This window comes from Saccopteryx bilineata, chromosome 2 (genome assembly GCF_036850765.1).
Source record: "Saccopteryx bilineata isolate mSacBil1 chromosome 2, mSacBil1_pri_phased_curated, whole genome shotgun sequence".
NCBI lineage: Eukaryota > Metazoa > Chordata > Mammalia > Chiroptera > Emballonuridae > Saccopteryx > Saccopteryx bilineata.
This window is the reverse complement of record NC_089491.1, coordinates 66,014,566-66,033,991: the sequence shown is the minus strand read 5'-3', so window position 1 is coordinate 66,033,991 and position 19,426 is coordinate 66,014,566. Positions and strand designations below refer to the sequence as shown.

The 19,426-nt window shown below is 38.4% G+C and overlaps 1 protein-coding gene across 2 annotated transcripts in view; it reads right to left on the bottom strand.

Moving 5' to 3' along the window:
- Positions 1-19,426, bottom strand: part of RIC1 (RIC1 homolog, RAB6A GEF complex partner 1) — a 166,215-nt gene that overhangs the window by 14,383 nt on the left and 132,406 nt on the right. For both annotated transcript variants that reach the window (XM_066257208.1, XM_066257207.1), the window contains exons 11-18: positions 17,097-17,249; positions 14,999-15,196; positions 9,303-9,341; positions 8,884-8,994; positions 8,010-8,099; positions 6,754-6,914; positions 5,126-5,264; positions 194-310 (exon numbers count right to left, since the gene is read on the bottom strand). In XM_066257208.1, coding sequence (XP_066113305.1) covers positions 194-310; positions 5,126-5,264; positions 6,754-6,914; positions 8,010-8,099; positions 8,884-8,994; positions 9,303-9,341; positions 14,999-15,196; positions 17,097-17,249 — 1,008 coding nt within the window. The remainder of the gene's footprint in view (positions 1-193; positions 311-5,125; positions 5,265-6,753; positions 6,915-8,009; positions 8,100-8,883; positions 8,995-9,302; positions 9,342-14,998; positions 15,197-17,096; positions 17,250-19,426) is intronic.

Genomic DNA, 19,426 nt, shown 5'->3' with positions numbered 1-19,426 from the left:
GGACATTTTATTACCACTTCAGGACCTTATCTTTCACCCTTCACTAATAGTCCTATACCCAGAGGCTTAAGACTAGTTTTATATACTTTCTCAGTTTCCAAACACAAGACAATACTCTCCTCTTAAAGTCTTTCATTCCTTTACCCTAATGCTACACATTCTTAATGTTCTAAATGGCCTGCACTTGACTCACAAGTTTCCTTTGGCCAGGGTTACTGTCCTTCTCCCGGATCTGAGGGCCTGATCTGTCCCTCTGCATCATGATGAGCTGTCCTGCAAGATTCAGCATAATGCTCTCTGCATCACGAGCCTGAAAGAAAAATTGAATTCACACTAACTGATAGGTATGTTTTCAGCATTTTTGCCCCAATCCCTATGTCTACAGGTTAAATTGCCAACAATATTTACTGAGTGTGTTCTATGCACAGCCATTCTGTTAGGGTCTATGAGTGTATCACATAGAGCATCTGGCTAGGGCAGGAAATACTTAACACAACAATTAACTGAACAACGCAAATGCACATAAAATTGAGGGCAGAGCTGAACTATCCTGGAAAACCTAAGAACTTCAGAAATATAAAAATAAGAGTTCGCTTCAGTGATCTAGGTGGCACAGCTAGAGAAGACTTAAAGGATGAGGTGGTGCTTGAAGGATGAAGAAGACATACGTGGGTAGAAGGAAAAGGTTTGGTACTCTAGTTGAAGGATGCAATGTAAATGACATGGATAGGAAAGAATAATTCTTTTGGGAAAGTGAGAGCCATATGTCTAGATTAGGGGTATTATGAGAAGAATGAATGGTAACAGACCTTTAGTTGTAAAGAGGAAGAGCAATCTAACTAAAAAAACAAAGGCTTACTATAATAGTATCCTATACATAAGGGGCAGAAAAAGAATTGAATCAAAGATGATTTCAGGGTGTCAAATCTAGGTGAGGAGCTAGAGAAGTTGATGTTATCACCAATAGAAAAATAGATGTTAGGAGAAATTAGAAGGAAAAACTGGAGTTTTATTTTGTTGCCCATTAAATTTGAAAGAACCTTAAGACTTTCAAGTAAAAATATTGTTGAGAATGACTGAACCAGATGAATATTCCAGAATCATAACCATAACGGCGAGGTTGGTAAACTGAAGGAAACATGAGTTTTCTGAGGCAAAGTATACAGGAATGAAAGAGCAGAAGGCTATCATCTATCCTTTTGAAGGCCAGAAGATAAACAAGAGAGCACAACGTCGCATAAACCAAAGAAAAAACATTTTTAGGAAGGAAAGGGTGATTATTCAGAAGACTTAGGATTATGTTCCAGCTTTGATACTTGCTACCTGCTGTCAGGGTCATTTAGGCAACCCTATGTATTCTATTTGCAAAACACGCAGCTAGGCAAAATGCTCTTTTGTACTACTCTCAGACATTACTCAGGTGATTCCTCAGGTGATTCATGCTACTCATATGTGTAAAGAAATGGCAAAAGGGACCAAAGATTCATGGACTCTGTCATTCATTTTTGCTTTAGACCACATATAGTTAGGTGATAAGTATATGAACTGTTGTTAACTTACAAAGACGTAGAAATTTAAAAATAAACCCCACAAATGTCCAAGCACCTGTCACAAAGTCCAAGAACTTGATTTGGAAAGAATTCTTCAGTTCTCCATTCAGCGTCATAACATGAAAATCAACAATTTAATTTTCTGCCCATATAACACATGAGAAACAGCAAATAACAGGAAAAGTGAAAATGTAAGAGGCGTGTAGAATTATTTAAGCAGACAGGAGAAAAAAAAGAAAAACGAATATCCAAACACAAGAATCAAACAGTAGGTGGATTGGCAAAGGGAAAAAGTCAGCGAATACCTTAAGAGCATTTACTGCGCTTCACCACAATATGACTAATGTTCATACTAACCACTTCTGAGTTTCTGGGAATTTAATTTCACCACGCTATTCCATACAAGCTCATTAAAAAACAAATTCTTTTTTCTTCAGCTGTATCCATGCATTCAACATTTTCTATTGGTAATATTCCAGTATGTAAGAACAGCTGAAAACATCAGCATTCTCAGGAAACTTCAATGAACTTTTCAGAAACCGACAGTAATGCAAAAGCAGGGACTATCTGTACCATCATCCTCAGAAAACTAAATCTGAAGGAACCTTACACATCACCTCTTACCCTAAAAAATCCCTGGCAGATGCTTCTCATTGGGAATTTCAGAGAAAAGGAGCTCACTCTCATGAGGGAGGCCGTCTCACTGTTAACTTTGCTGTAACACTCTGGGTCTTCCTCTGTGTAAGATGAAATCAGTCTGTTTCCTTTTACATTTCAATTTACTAATCTGCTCTTTACCAAGGTAGACACACCCCATTGTGAAAGGCCCTCTGAAAATGGGGCACCCAGCACCACTCATGCCACTGATTGCCTATTGTAGCTGAGATACAAGGAGTCCCTTTTCCCCTAATATGAAAACTTCAAATATAACTAAAAGTATGGAGAATAGTATAACAAACCCCCTACTTCTATCATTCTGATTCACAATTATCAAGATTTTGTTGTATTTGCTCCATCGATCCCTCTTTAAAAATTTATTTTGCCAAAGTATTTTATTTTTTTAGGTGAGAGGAGGGGAGATAGTGAGGCCAATTTCCGCATGCACCCCAACCAGGATCCACCAGGCAAACCCATCTGGGGCCGATGCTCTAGTACCAAGTTAGTTATTAGCACCTAAGGCTGACACACTCGGACCAATGGCGCTATCCTCAGTGCCTGGCACCACACTCAAAACAAGCCACTGGCTGCACAAAGGGAAGAGGGAGAGAAGGAGAAGAGGGAGTGGGAGAGAGGCAGATGGTTGCTTCTCTTGTGAGCTCAGACTGGGAGTCGAACTTGTACGTCCATACACTGGGCCAACACTCTATCCACTGAGCTATCATCCAGAGCTTGCCAACATATTTTAAAGACAGCATGCCATTTTACCCCATACACTTAATCTGTATCTCTAAAATACATATGAATGTTTGCTTATATCACAATGCCAGTATCACATCTAAAATTTACAATTATTCCTTAGTGCTATCTCTCATTCCATATTCAAATATATTTATTTTGTAGAGAGAGAGAGACAGGAAGGGAAATGAGAAGCATCAACTCATAGTTGCATCACTTTAGTTGTTCACTGCTTCTCATACATGCCTTGACTGGGGAGCTCCAGCCGAGCCAGTGACCTCTTGTTCAAGCCAGAGACCTTGCGCTTCAAGCCAGGAACCTTTGGGCTCAAGCCAGTGACTATACGCTCAAGCTGGCAACCTCAGAGTTTTGAACCTGGGACCTTAGTGTCCACTGTGCCACCACTGGTCAGGCTCTTAGTTTTAACAGTGTCTTTTTATAGCCAGTTTGAATCAGGATACAAATGAACTTACTTCTTGCATTTAGTTGTTATAGCTCTCAAGGCTTATTTAGAAGAGTCTCCTCTTCCTCTCCCTACCCCCACCCCCACTCATGTTACCAACTTGTAGCTATCCTACAGAATGTTCTATACTGTTTCCTTGTGGTGTTAAACTAAATATCCTGTATTTCCTGTGAATGAAGGGTGACTACACAATTAAGGTTCAATGTTTTTGGTAATAATTCTTCATGAGAACTTCATGTCACATTGCCCCAGAAACCATGCTACCTCTGGTTCTCCCACTTTTTGTGGTAAGATTTATTAATTAGACTTAGGCATAACCACCTTATCCTTTCACTGGAAAGTTCCTCACCAACTTTTTGTCAGACAGTTTTGTCTAATAATAACCATTGCCAGAATTTCCTCAGGTGATTCTTTAATTCTTACATTCCTTTCACATCTTTTACCTAGAATTCTTCTGTAAAACAGAACTTTACTTTATCAACTAGGACTATCTGGCTACCATGAAATATAGTTTGCAGAGGAAACTGGACCTATATTTTAAAGGAGTTTAATGAAAGTGTCTTAATAGGAAGCAAAGGACACACTGAACAGACAAGGGTGACAAATCTACATAGAATTTTCCTATGAAAATGGGTTCCAGCCTGACCTGTAGTGACACAGTGGATAAAGCGTCAACCTGGAACACTGAGGTCGCCGGTTTGAAACCCCAGGCTTGCCCAGTCAAGGCACATACAAGAACTATTACAAGTTGATGTTTCCTGCTCCCTGCTATCCCCACTCCCTTCTTTTTCCTCTCTCTAAAATCAATTTTTAAAAAAACATGAAAAAGAAAATAGATTCCCTGTTGACATGAAGCTTGGAAACCACTGGTATAATGGAAAGAGCCTTGGCCTAAAGGTTATGCTACCTGGGTCCTGGTGGCACCAGTACATACTTTAACCAGAAACGGCACTATCCTTTCTCTTCCCTCATATTGAACTGATGGAGTCCTTTAACCTTTATATTCATTCTACTTCTTTCCATCTTCCTTGTCACTGCCCAAGTTTGGGCCACTAACACAATTCACCTAGATCATTAACAGTGGTCTCCCAGCTATTCTTTCTACATCCAGTTTTGTCCTATTCTAGTTTATTTTCCTTTTTACACTTTGAGTAAATGTTATAAAGTTTAGATATAGTAACACTCAGCTTAAAATATGTACTTAAGACTTTAAGATAAAGTTGAAGTCTGTTTTATCAACAGGATTCATATCCTGATATACCATGTTTCATTCACTGAAAGTCTCCCAATTCCCTGAATGTGTCATGTTCTCTCTAACCCATGGGCCTCTGCACTGCTGTTCCTTCTGCCAGAACACTGCTCCTCACTTTGCTTAGGTAACTACCCCTTGTTCTTCGAGTTTCAAGTGAAATGGTACTGAAGTCTTCTCTCTTTGTTTATACTATGCCAGGTCTTTGTTATACGCTCTTAGAGTAACTGTACCACTTTCTGTTTATACACATCACAATTATAATTACTTATGTATGTAATTATTTCTTTACTATTGAGCAGAAACTGTGTTGACTGAGCTTGTCACTGTGACTCAGCAGCTACATACATAGCACATTCCAGAATTCCAGACACTTAGTATGTATTTACTGAATAAATAGTTCCCAATGTCAATTTAAAAACAAAAGACTGAGATGAAAACTCTAAAGAGCTCATAATAGAATGGTACCTGCTGTGGCATTTTCAAGGTGATTCCATTCTCTGTACTCACTGATGTCAGAGTGACAGATACCACCAGGAAAGGGTGAGGAATGTAGCGTGACATGGAGACTTCCTGAAGAACCTGAATACCAGCAGTAGTATTTGGACTGCAAAAAGAAGAAGAAACCCACACCTCAACAACAGTGCTGGCAAGGCTGCCCCCCAGCCCACTACCAATAGTATTAGGTTTTACACTCATGAAGGACCCAAATGCCTCCGTTTATTGTTCCCTCCTTCCTATGTATCCTTTAAGCTGCAGACAAGGTTGAGGAATCTAAAGAATACATGGAGATAAAGGAGAAAGAAGGGGAGTAAGATATAAAAGGGAAGAAAAAGCTAGGGAAGAAGCTATAAGAATAGCTTAGTTGGGTAGTTGAGGATGAGGGCTGTATCTAGGCTAGTAAGATTTTTTAATTTTTACTTTTACATTACACCTCCATCACTGTGCTACTTTAGCAAATATATACTTCATGGCTGTTTAAAAAACAAACAAAAAAACCTGAGAGCAAAATAAAACTCAGGAGGCATGATCAAAATGCTATAAGCCAACCAGATGCCAAGACAAATATAGCACAAGACTGCCAGTTTCCCCCACCCCAGACAACAGCCATCCTGTTCGGTGGAGAAGTGAGTCTGCGAGGACATGCTTCCTAATTCCTGAAGCTGTGGTCCTATAGATTTCCCCAAGTTGCCCTGGCTGGACAGCTCAGTTGGTTAGAGCATTGTGCTGAAGCATAGACGTTAATGGTTCTATCCCTGGTCAGGGCACATACAGGAATGGATTGATGTTCCTGTCTCTCCCTTTCTTCCCCTTCCCCTCTTGCTAAAAATCAATAAAAAAATTTTAGGCCCTGGCGAGTTGGCTCAGCAGTAGAGTGTTGGCCCAGCATGTGGAAGTCCCAGGTACGATTGCCGGCCAGGGCACACAGGAGAAGTGCCCATCTGCTTCTCCACCCCTCCCCCTTTCCTTTCTATCTTTCTCTTCCTCTCCTGCAGCCAAGGCTCCATTGGAGCAAAGTTGGCCTGGGCGCTGAATATGGTTCCATGGCCTCCACCTCAGACGCTAGAATGGTTCCGGTTGCAACATGAGTGACGCCCCAGATGGGCAGAGCATCGCCCCCTGGTGGGCATGCCAGGTAGATCCCAGTCGGGCACTTGCGGGAGTCTGTCTGACTGCCTCCCCCCAGTCCTTTTCACTTTGGAAAACTACAAAAAAAAAACAAAAAACCAAAAGTTTAAAAATGAATAAATTTCCCCAAGTGCCTAGAATACTTGAGTAGTTACTAACTACTTGTTTTCAAGGCTGTGAAAATATCAGTATCTAAACGGTTTATTCCATCCCACACTAGATTTTTTTTCAAATGAATCTAGTAAGATTACCTGAAAAAGTTAGCACAGGCTTATTTATTTATTTACTTTGGTAGCTAAAAAATAACTACTATATGAATATCACAAAAATTTCTTGCTTTTTTTTAACTCCTGAAACAAACAAAAGAACACTAAATAAAATCAGAATTAACTGTTGTGAAAAATGAAAACTACAGAGGAAACATGATACATAGGAGCAAAAGTGACTCTCACATGCAGCGGACTTACCCATCAGATTTTCTTTCAATACTGTAAAGGCATATTGAACAGTCTGCTCTAAATACTATCACCACATCTCGGAAGACACTAAGCAGTAAATTCTCTGCTTGTGCTTTGGTGACATGAGCAAAGGCATTATCCAGATTAGATGTTCGCAAGTAAACTCTCAGCTAAAGAAAACAAAAACAAAGAAAATTGGAAAATAAGATGCCCACCAGGGATGATTAAATCCATCCTGTTTAGATACACTATTTATCTACTGATGTTTTTCAAGTAAGAGGAATAAAAGACTATTCTGAGCATTAATAATAAATGGGTAATGTTTACACTGACAAGGAAGGTTCATTCTACAAAAAAGTCAAAAGATGATGTAATCAAAACTGTGGCTACACTGTGATGACACCATTTTGACCTGAATATTTAGACCTGACTAATGGAGACCAGCAATTTCTCAAAAAATAAACATACAAATCAATAAATTAATCTCTAAGGGCAGCAACTTTTGTTTTGAACTTTTTTTTTACTATTTACAAATTTTGTAGAAAATGTCTAACAGCTAAAAATCATTAGAAAAAGTTATCTAGAAGTCCTGATTATCCCTTTTTAAAAATTTTTCATACTAACCTGAAATGAAAATCCCATTAACTAAAAGTGCCTAATTCTTGATTAAAAAATAAAGTTTTATTATTTTCCAATGTTATTTTTATATAGAACTAAATAGCACTGCCCTGGCTGATTGCTCAGTTGGTTAGAGCATCGTCCTGAAACACCAAGGTTGCGGGTTCAATCCCCAATCAAGGTATATACAAAAAGCAACAACCAATGACTGTATATCTAAGTGGAACAACAAATAAATGCTTCTCAACCCACCCTGTCTCTCTAAAATCAATTTAAAAATAGCACTTAATATCTTTAAAATATAACACTATTATTTTTTTAAATTTTATTTCTTACAGAGACAGAGAGTGAGTCAGAGAGAGGGATAGACAGGGACAGACAGGAATGGAGAGAGATGAGAAGCATCAATCATTAGTTTTGATTGCGCATTGCAACACCTTAGTTGTTCATTGATTGCTTTCTCATATGTGCCTTGACTGCAGGCCTTCAGCAGACCGAGTAACCCCTTGCTTGAGCCAATGACCTTAGGCTCAAGCTGGCGACCTCTGGGTCTCGAATCTGGGTCCTCTGCATGCCAGTCCGATGCTCTATCCACTGCGCCACCGCCTGGTCAGGCATACTAGTATTTTTGAAAAAAAAAAACTTACCTCTTCTTGACGGTCACTTATGTTGTAACACGCAAGGACAATAAAGTCATTCCACCAAGCTAAGCCACCTGTCACAATCATATTTTGCTCCTTAAAAGAAAAAAATTTTTAAATTACTTTATGCTGCCTGAATTTGTAATAAACAATACACTAATTAAACAGATAAAGCAAAGTTATTTCTGTTCTAGTCTCATATTTCAAATTAAGCATCACTCTGAGGTCTTTATTAATGATTCATATTCTACTGATAAACATTCCTGTAAGACAGAAAATACATCATTCAAAATAACTGGGTACTATGCAGCATCATTGTTCCCAAATTAAAAGACCTTTGCTTAAATTCTGGCTTTATCATCTATCAGCTGCTTGACTCGGAATCCTAATTTCTTATATAAAATGGTAAGTAACAATAGTGGCCCTCACTGGGTTATCGTGAAGATCAATGTGCTAACATATATGAAAGCATCTTAAAATTAATTTCTTTTCCTCTTATTTGATTCATGTAAAATTCAACTATCTGTTTGCATGTTGTCCAAATTATTCATGTCATATGCAGACAACACAAGCAGGGTAATGATCTCAAATTTTGTAGAAACTTATTCTGCTCATAGCTGATGAACTCAACCTTGAATGTAAGAGTAAATCCTCAAGTTAATGAATTTTAGTATCTGAGCTTAAGGAGAATTAAAAACAAACCAACTATCTCAATACAAAATCCTTCATCAAGTATTTTATTAAAATTAGACATAATCCAACATCATTTTTTAATATTTAATTTTATCTCTAAATAAGTAAACAGTGATTTACATTGTAGATATTTCACATGGTAGTCTTATACTTTGAAAAATCAGTTTTTAATTTCAAAAAGACTAACCTGGGTAATGTTTCCAAAAAGTTTCCATTTTTTGGTGAGTAAAGAGTAATGTGCAAAACCAAACTTGCCAACCACAGCAATATTCTGTCCAAGTTTATCAATAGCTGAAAACTGATTTTTAAAGAGAGTTAAAATCTCTTCCTTGCAAACCTATCTACTTTATTAGATATAAAGAGCTTAGTATTACACTAGGCAAATAGACTATTAATAAATGAAGTGTAATATGCTAAATTTTAAAATCTGTGTATTTATATAAACTTACATTTGACTACAGACGTTATACACTAATAATGCACAAAGGATCAAGTATAAAAATTTTTACTTTTATCAATGCACCCCCTGAAAGGCTGAATTCCCACAATGTCTTTTGCAGCAAATGTTAGTCAATGAAAGTTAACACCAACAAAATAATAACTCACCCGTATAGGCCAATTGCTCTCTAGATAGGTGCTGGAAATCTATAGAAAACAACACATCAGTTTGATAAGACTTCTGAAATATCCTAATCATTTCATTATAAGTTTGCAGACATCAAACTTTTCTCTTTTATTCCTCTACACTGTTTTTATTTGTTTCAAAAACTGGAACATTCAGTAAACACGGATGAAAGATTTTTACAGAAACACCCATGAGGGCAGTCAAGAACTATGTAGATGAATTCAGTCAGGGCTTGCTGATCCGAAATATCCCCAAAATAACCTTACTAATAAAATTAGAGCCCCAGCAAGTTTTGTTTTTGCTTTTTATGATTTTTACATTTTTTATTAAAAAAGCAATACAGCTTATAAAATTTAAACAATATTAAAATGTACAAAGTACAAAATAAAATTCTCCTGTTATATCATTGCTCAAGGATAACCACTGGTCTATCTCTAAACAAATATCCTTATACATATAAGATTAGGAATAAACTACTATTTTTTATTTGGATGTTCAAATTACTTATAAGAACTTTTAATATATAACATATTAACTCTTTATCTGCAACATAAGTAGTAAAAATACCTTCTCGTGCTGTCTTACATCTTTGTATATAGTGTTTTTGTAGCACTCTAACAAGAATTTTAAACTTAATGAATCCTTTGAGATATCAATGTAGATTAAATAAATTCTAGTTTTATAGAGACTGTCACCTCTCTACTACTGATTAAGCCTACTGATTAAGTTGTTTTCCTGAGCATGGGTGGAGGGAGGGATGTGGAGTGAAAATTAACAGAATGAGAGAACAAGGGAAGAATCTTCTGATCCTGGAGTAAGAGAACCTTTGATTTATTCAAATTTATTTTCATTTTACTAAAAGCAAAAGTATCACTTTTTTTTTTAAAAGGCCAAATTAAAAAGCCAAGTAAATGTGATCAAATCCAGTAAGATTTCTTTTGCATAATATAAAGACAAAAATAAACAAATAAAAATAATATGCTGAAATATCTTCATTAGCCATGACAAAATTTATTTATAAAACCATTTGTTAGACTTTACTATTTAGTAAACCAACCTAAATTCTAAATAAATTAATAGCTTTTAGTACATTACAAAATTCTTAACTCCTATACTGGTTTGTGGAAGCCTACCCTACAGAATTAAAGATAACTGTCACAATATATGCTTGAAGAACGCTTAACTTGCACCTCAACATATATGCTGTACTACCATTCAGTCCAATTAATAAAATTCACTATGATTGGTAAAATTAGTCCAGAATAATGGTAATCTAAGTGGTAAAATTAGTCCAGAATAATAGTAATCTAAGTTAATGGTCAGGTGGCAAAATAAAAGTTGCGTTTTGTAAGAGGCTGTAAGCAAAATTCTTTTTTTGTATGAAGAAGTCACTTGAAGAAGGATATGTCTGGACTATAACTGAGCTAGCCACTCATGACACTAAAAGAATTCCCTTCCCCCTAGTATCTTGGTGTTTTCATAAGTATGAAAAGTTTGGGTGGGTAAAGGGTGAGTGGATCTTACTGCCAAAGTGGATTCCAACATGAAGAGTTTCTAATCATGGCAACCTAGGTGAATTCTTACCATATGATCACATTCTGATGAATATCTGTAGGAAAAAAATTATTTTTTTAAAATTCTTTTAACCTCCAATAGTGTATGAGGTGCCACAAATGGCAAATGGTTTATTTCCAACACTCAAAGTGTAAGTTTAAGAGCTTTATTTCTTATGCAGTTTTGTGTCTGAAGATGCTATGAAATGAGAACAAAAACTTTTATTTTTCCCTAATAGGCCACCTTTACTGATCTGTGCCACCTGAACTTTGAGCTCTACCCCTAATTCTGAGAATAAGAGTGGCAGGCGGAAAGGAGGCAGCTAATGAATAATGAAGAAACACACAAGTCAGGACTCCAAACTCAGGGTACAGAAGTCATGCCACACCACTGAGAAACTGAGTGCTAAAGTATAGAATCTCTAATCTTAACATCTTAGGATTCTTCAGTCTCTCAGAGAACATGATTTTTTCCCTTAAAGTCATTCTGCTAAAGCCCTGTCTCCTGCCTAGACTACTTTTGCCTAACCAGTGAGACTGTGAGAGTCCTGTTCTTAGAAGATTTGATTTGTACCAAATACCACATCTGGTACATAGGAATGAGAGTAAATCATTTATACCAAAAATAGCCTTCCAAATCCTCTCTGGTTACATCCCTAATGCAGTGCCTAATACATTGTAGGTGTTTATCTCCCACATTTTGTGAATATTACTCTTCCCAAATAGTTAGCCTGGTTAACTATAAAACCAACATTTCAAAACACTAGATGATAATGATTCATGCACCCTTCAGAAATAGAGGTTTGTACTATACAAAATATTAAGTATTAAAATAAATGGCAAAGAAGAAACATACCCTAATACCACAAGGATACTGTTGTTTTTTTTAATTTCACATTATTTGTGCTCCATCTATCAATAAACCACTTTCAAAACTGTTTAAATGTGTAGCTAGGGAAACCAAATTAAACAAACAAGCACCATTTCTACCAGCAGCTACTAACCCTGCTTCTAACCAATATGTACTTGTGATTTTTTTTTTTTTTTTGTATTTTTCTGAAGCTAGAAACAGGGAGAGACATTCAGACAGACTCCCGCATGCGCCCGACCGGGATCCACCCGGCACGCCCACCAGGGGGCGATGCTCTGCCCCTCCGGGGCACCGCTCTGTTGCGACCAGAGCCACTCTAGCGCCTGGGGTAGAGGCCAGGGAGCCATCCCCAGCCCCTGGGCCATCTTTGCTCCAATGGAGCCTCGGCTGCGGGAGGGGAAGAGAGAGACAGAGAGGAAGGAGAGGGGGAGGGGTGGAGAAGCAGATGGGCGCTTCTCCTATGTGCCCTGGCCGGGAATCGAACCCAGGATTTCTGCACACCAGGCCGACGCTCTATCACTGAGCCAACCAGCCAGGGCAGTGATGTTTTAGTTAAAGCAAAAAAACATAACAGGATCTTCTGATCCAGAATATAACAAATGTAAGATAGAAGGCTTAAACAAACAAAACATCCAGCAGTCTAGATCAGGAACAGACAGAGCAGCAGAATTAGTTGGAGCTCATCTGATGAATTCTAAGCTATACGAAAAGCATACAAAGTATATATCACACAAACAAAGCCACTCTTATGAACTATGCGGGCACTTATCCTAAAACGAGAACATATGTTAAAAGGAGGAACTAGGCCCTGGCAGGTTGGCTCAGTGGTAGAGCATCGGCCCGGCATGTGATGTCCCAGGTTTGATTTCTGCTCAGGACACACAGGAGAAGTGCCCATCTGCTTCTCTACCCCTCCCTGTCTCGCTCCTCCCCCCACACCACGCTCCCTAAGAAGAGTTCAGATGCTCAACAATGGAGCAACGACCCAGAAGGGCAGGGCATCGCCCGCTAGTGGGCTTGCTGGATGGATCCCAATCAGGGTGCAAGTGGGAGTCTGTTTCTCTGCCTCCCCTCCTTTCACTGAATAAAAAAAAAATTAAACAGGACACCCCTGTTTCCTCAGGGAATCATTACTAATGGCTACAGAGCCTGACAGGTAAAGCATTGGCATATATGAACACTGTTAACCACTCTATCAAAACACCACCACAACTCTGCATTGATTCACATCGCTGGAATGCCAGCAAACAAAATGTAGAGTATATCCAAGTAAACATATTGCCAAATAGGTTTTAGCTCAAGATCAACAGCATATTATGATTCAACATTTAGTACCCAGGTTTTAAAATAGATTAGACTGTTACTTTAATCTATATTATGCTAAAGATCAGTAGAACATTAATCTGCTATGTGACCTTAGGCAAGTCACCTAACTTCCCTGAGCCTCTGTTTCCTTATGTATAAAATCTAGTCAGACTATATGATCTTTAAGGTCCTTTCAGCTCTAGAAATTCTATGAGTCTATTTTAACTTAATTATTTTGGGAGTACAACTCTGGCATTATTTTTATTAGTTTTGAGGAAACTGAAAAAAAATAGGTAAAGCTGCAGTTAAACAAACTCACTTTTCTGAATATTTTATATATCTTATGAACAGAATGACAGAGAATCTTGCTAGTACCTACTTTGTCTAAAGCTATAAAATCAGTGTTACAGAATTTTAATACAAGATGCTTCAAAGATGGCTAAGAATCACAGAATCACTGAATTTTTGAGCTGGAAGGAAATTCAATTTTTGTTATTGCCTGATGGATTTTTGAGTTCAAGACCTACCTTCTTTGATCCTCTGCTCTACTTGGCTCTCTGGCAACACAGACCTGGCTAGGCAGAACTGGCATTGATGCTAGGTCAGTGTAGAATGAATAGTTCAAAGTATGGGGAAATGAAAATAGCAGAGAAATGGCTATAGGAGAGAAGGGAGCAGTGGAAAATTTTAGTCAAGGAAGTAGCCAATGAAGTTTTATTTAAAAATTGTTACTAATTATAAAATGGTATGCACATTGTTTGATTTTATGGATTTATTAATATAAATGAAATACACTTTATTTTCGTGTATACCACATCAATGTAGAAGATATTCCTCCTTTGATTTTTCACATGACCATCCTTCTGTATCATCATTGCCATTCAGAGTTAACTGAAAGTACCATGGGAGCTGAACTAAGTAAGAAAAGAATAGAATGTAGAAGTAAGGCAAAGAGCTGTGGAAATAGAAACTAAAAGAAACTATTTCAGGATAGGCTTGATGTACCTAAGCCATTTGGTATCAAAAGGGGAAAGAAAGACCTAGGACTGAAACTGTATATGAAAGTTTCTTTCAAGAAATTTCAATTTTTGCCTGGCCTGCGGTAGTGCAGTAGATATAGCATCAACCTGGAATGCTGAGGTTACTGGTTAGAGACCCTGGGCTTGCTCAGTCAAGGCTCATATGACAAGCAAATCAATGAACAACTAAAGTGAAGCAACTATAAGTCGATACTTCTTGCTCCATCCACCTCTCCCTCGCTTCTCTCTGTAAAATCAGTAAGTAAAATCTAAAAAAAAAAAAAGTCTTCAATTTATTGATTTACCTAAATTTATTTTATTTTGTATCAAAATTCAGAATTTTCATATTAAATGCCAATTTATCAAAATTACTACAAGAAACTGCTAAAAATGTATGAGTAAATAACTTGATAACAAGATTAAGTAATAATAAAATTACTAACAATAAGGTTCTACACTGACCACAAGCCTGCAATTTTGGTTTCAAGTCTGGCAATTAACGTCAATGTGTACCTATTAGGATTACAAGGTCAGCTGCTGCACACGGTACTAAGTCAATATTGTTACTTTCCATGAAACCACTAATTTTTGCCTATGCAAATCCACAGAGCTAAATTTATACCAAAAAAAAAAAAAAAAAAGGCTGGAAGTAAAACAAAAAGTTTTGCTCAGTAAGAGGGCAAAACATAAAACTTCCAATTTTTGAAACAGTTCACTACTAATGGACTTAAAGCAGGTGGGGAAATGCTCTACATCAAGTAGCAAGAAAGGAAGCAGAAGACAAGAAAACAATACAGAAAAGCAGAAAAGACACAAGTCAAAAATGTTAAAAAGTTCCTCAGTTTTCTAAAGCAACAAAGGAAATATTTTAAAATCAGCTCCAGCTACTATCTTACCAAGGAGTACGTCAATAGTCACTGAAGACTTACTTGTACGACATGCCAATGCCGATGTCCAAGTAAAGTGCTTAAACCCTGAGACTCGAAACTGCTCCCTGTGAACGAGCTCTTTTCCCGACTGGGTTTAGAGTGAACTGAAGAACTCCTGGGATTCTGAGTCTGGGAGGCCTCTCCACAGTTCAAGTACAATCGATCCTCCCCCTGAAGCAACACTTGCTCTTGGTTACTCTAGATGAGGGAAAAAGGAAGCAGAGTGGCAAAGAAGGAAATAAAAACAATTCAATATTAGGTAGGAGAAAGTAAGTAAATACATTAATTTAATTCTGTTATAGGAAATGTACCATATATCTTAATGCTAATTTTCCTCACAGAGGACACAACTACAAAATGATATCATGCACTGTTATATTTAGAAAGAACAGGTAATATTTTAAGGATTATTTCCCAGGGTAAATGAAATTTTTAAGTCATTTTACCATACAGATTTCAAAACATGTCCAGGCTTATAACTGCTACAGCATTATCTTTTATTACTGTTCCAATACAGCAGTGCTATGAGAGATTTTTTCCATCTGAAAACTGAACATAGCTACTCATAAACTACAGTTTACAAATTCGTTTCTCACCACCGTATGAATGGTGGTAAGAAAACAGGTCTTGTCAGTTTCTGTGGATGCTTGCCATGTGCCCATATGGCAAGAAGGAGGTGAATCAGAACAGGGATAAATAACATGATGCTGGAGGATCTTTTAAACCATGGGGTGGAGGAAGAACAGTCTAAGTCCATGGTCCTGGTTCAGAATAACTCAATAATCACTTAGGAAATTCTTGATTAGCACAAACAACTGTGCCATGTTCTGAAGATATTTAGATAAATAAGACATTTCTCTCTCTTAGCAATTATGCTTTGGTCTGCAATTAGAAGGCCAGTGTTCTCAAACACAGGCAGATTCTTCCCTGGCTATTCAAATCAGACACAGCAGCGCCCCAGAGCCCTCACTTTTCTACTGAAGTATAAATGCTGTCTTGACATAAAATTCAAGGGTGCTTTTAAAATACAGTGGTACCTTGAGATACAAACAGACCAACATACGAATTTTTTTTAAGATATGAGCTGCTACTCAGTTGTATTTTTGTTCGAGATCCAAGCGAAATTCTGAGAGACAAGTCATGATTCGGGAAGCTGCTGCTAGTTGGTGCGTTGGCGCACAGGTCCAGTATCGGCAGTTTGATATACGAGTTGACTGACTTACGAGCTCCATTACAGAATGAATTAAATTCATATCTCAAGGTACCACTGTATTATTTGGGGTGGGGGAAGGAAGAAATAGCCTATTCTTGTTTTTCTGGGGATCCATATTCTTCAACTACAGTGATAAGATTGAAGATTCAGGTTATTCACATTCTTTCTCAATGTGTTGTATATTTTAACTGCACCAACTATTTAAAAACCCAATATTTAGACAGGCACTCCTAATATGTAAGATATACTATTATTACATATTAACAATCTATAACATTAATGTTATTTCAGATTGATAAAACATGAGGAATTACATTATAATTTGGGGTGGTATTTCCCAAAGCAGGTTCCTAGGCATATAGTCTTCAAGGTAGTCCTTAAAAATTCATAGTTACATAAGCATGGGAACCATTAGTTTTTATAAACCAACTCCTAGGTTTTTATAATGTCCACTAGCATATTAAAGACCTTGGAGACCTACAATAAAGAAATCACTATAGCGTTAACTCCTTTATCTCACACTTACATGACAATAAAACTTTTTCCTACTCTGTGTAATTGCTATTGATATTTCTCCTAAATAATGCCTGGTGGAACACACTTTCAGAAATACTAACAGATAAAGACTAAATTTTTTTCAAGTAAATCTGTAAATACTGCTTTTCCTCCAGTTACTTGTGATCCTATTGTGTAAAAAAAACCTGCTCAGAAATAAAACTATGGTGTAAATTTAAAAAAACGCATATACAAGAATCACAAAATACACAAAAGGAGATAATTGCCAATTTTAAGAGTATATTTAACACAGTTGATAGTCTGTAATTCTAATATTAAAGCCACCGAAAAACCCTCCCCCCAAACAAAGTTTTAATTAAATACACTTACCATGCAAGGGTTTGCGGTGAGTGCACTCTTGATAAACTGAAACAGCAGAATGCCAGGCTGTTGAACTATACTCCTGGGGTCAGACTCAATTTCAGTGTTTTGAGAACTAAGCCCACTGATTACCCACAGATGATAGCCTTCTGCACCCCAGCTCTAGGAGGGAGAAAAGAGGAAAAGGAATCAAAACAATAAAGTTTCTTGCTATATACTTTCCTATCTTAAAATATTCAAATTCTGAAATAACCAACAATAGCACTATTAATGACTTCCGAAGGTTAGAGAAACTATGATAGACAATGCAGATCAGAATCTACCTCTACTGCAAATACCTGCATCTACTGTATCTTAGCTATCTCCAGTGGAAACCACCACCCCTTTCTACCTACAATAGTGAAAACACTACATATCAATCTTAACTCCAAATCCTGAGAAATGCCTACTGCTCTCTGTAACTTCTCCATTAATTTAACTGACTCAAATACAAAAAACAAAACAAAACAAAACAAAAAAAAAAAAACACCTTGCAGAGAAAGACCCATGACCCATGTTACCTAGCTAAAGCGTAACAAAAAGCATTCAAAACAGGTGTACTTTTGTATAGAGCAAAGAGTAACAGATTGGAACCTATGAGACTAGGGTTTTCATTCCAGCTTGGCTACCATTTTGTTACCTTGGCCAACCTGTTTGGTTTTTCAGGGTATATTTTCTTCCTTTGTAAAATAGGAAGGTTCAAATAAATTCTCTAGGCCCAGTCAATTTTAATATTCTATACATAAATTCCATGAAGTTTTATTTTTAATATTAGTGATTTCCACTCTGCAAGGCCAAGAAAATAACAATGGGGAATCCCGAATTATTATAAAATTACAAAGGCATAATAAGTTTTGCTTTCCTGTGATAAAAGTTGCACAACCTAACTGAAATGCTTAGACTGTGGGAGCAGCAAGATGGCAATAGAGTAGGCAGATATACCAACTTCTACCTCCCAGAACCAAAGTGGATTACAACTCAATTTTAAGAACCATCATCTGGAAAAACCAACTTTGGACTAAACTAAGAGAACTCTTTAACCAAGGAACACTGAAGAAGCCACAGAGACTGGCAGGAAAAGCAGAAATGCGGAGAGGGCTGCCCAGCGTGAACGGCAGCCCGGAGAGACTTGCGTGGCGGGAAGTGAGTTTAATGGAGAGGGGTGGGTCCTGGGCCCTAGGACCAAAGCCCCAGCCTGCAGTCCCAGAGACTAGAAGAGGCGTATGGACAGTATTTAGCTGCAAAACAAGCTAGGATACTGTTTATGAGAAAGAGACAGATTTCTCAGACCCAGGATTGTTCTTAAAGGGACCGCTCAGAAAACCTCTTTCACAACCACTCACCATAGACTCTGGGGAACAGGGAGAGATGAGAGGACCAGAGTAGCAGGAAAAGAGTGTACTCTAGAAGGCACAGGGAGAAACACTTTGAAGGACAACCACCCTAACCCCTGGGCTGAGTCACCCCCCAAGTCTAAAGTGAATATTTCCCCTGGAACCAGCAATACCAGCAAAGGGAAGCAGAACACCAGCCAAACAAGCTCTCTCACGGCACTCAGAGCAGAGTCGCTTAGAAGGAGGGAGCCTTCAGGAATACAGTATTGAGTGCTACGGTCTGAACTTCACTGCCCATACACACACTGCAGGACGTGGAAGCGTGGTCCCGTCAACAGGGGTAGAAAGGGCGCATGACAGCAGTCTGACCCGGCAACGGGCAGGGTGAGCAAGGGTGGTACCGCCTGCAATCCTGCCTGCAGGGGCAAGGCAAAAGCCGGGTGAAAGTGGAAGAACCGGCTGAGAGCTGCGGCTGAGTGAGGGTGTGCAGCCCCACCCCTGGAGCCAGGTCTTGCAACCATGGGGAACACAGCCCCGCCTGTGGGGCAGGGTGAAAGCCAGGAATGGGTGAAGACCCATGGCTGAGCATAGGTGTGCAGCCCTGCCTGCGGTGCCAAGGCTTCCGGCCCCAGCACGGAGCGTAGCCCCACCCAAGGGGGCAGGGAGATGGCCGAGGCCCACCAGGGCTTGTAGCCTGGGCATATGAACACAGCCCCATCAGTGAAGGGAGAGGTAGAAACGGCAGTGACTGCAGCAGGGGGCCCGTGCCAGCAATGCCCATACTGAAACACCTGAGGCAGCGACAGAGGGGGTAGCGGGCCTGCAGACAGACCATACCTAGGGAAAACAGAAGCCACACCCCTTGGACTCCGATGGCCACACCTTTCTTATACACAGACAAAATGGGAAGGCAGAGAAATGCAACCCAAATGAATCAAGAGAAATCTCCAGAAAAGGACTTGAATG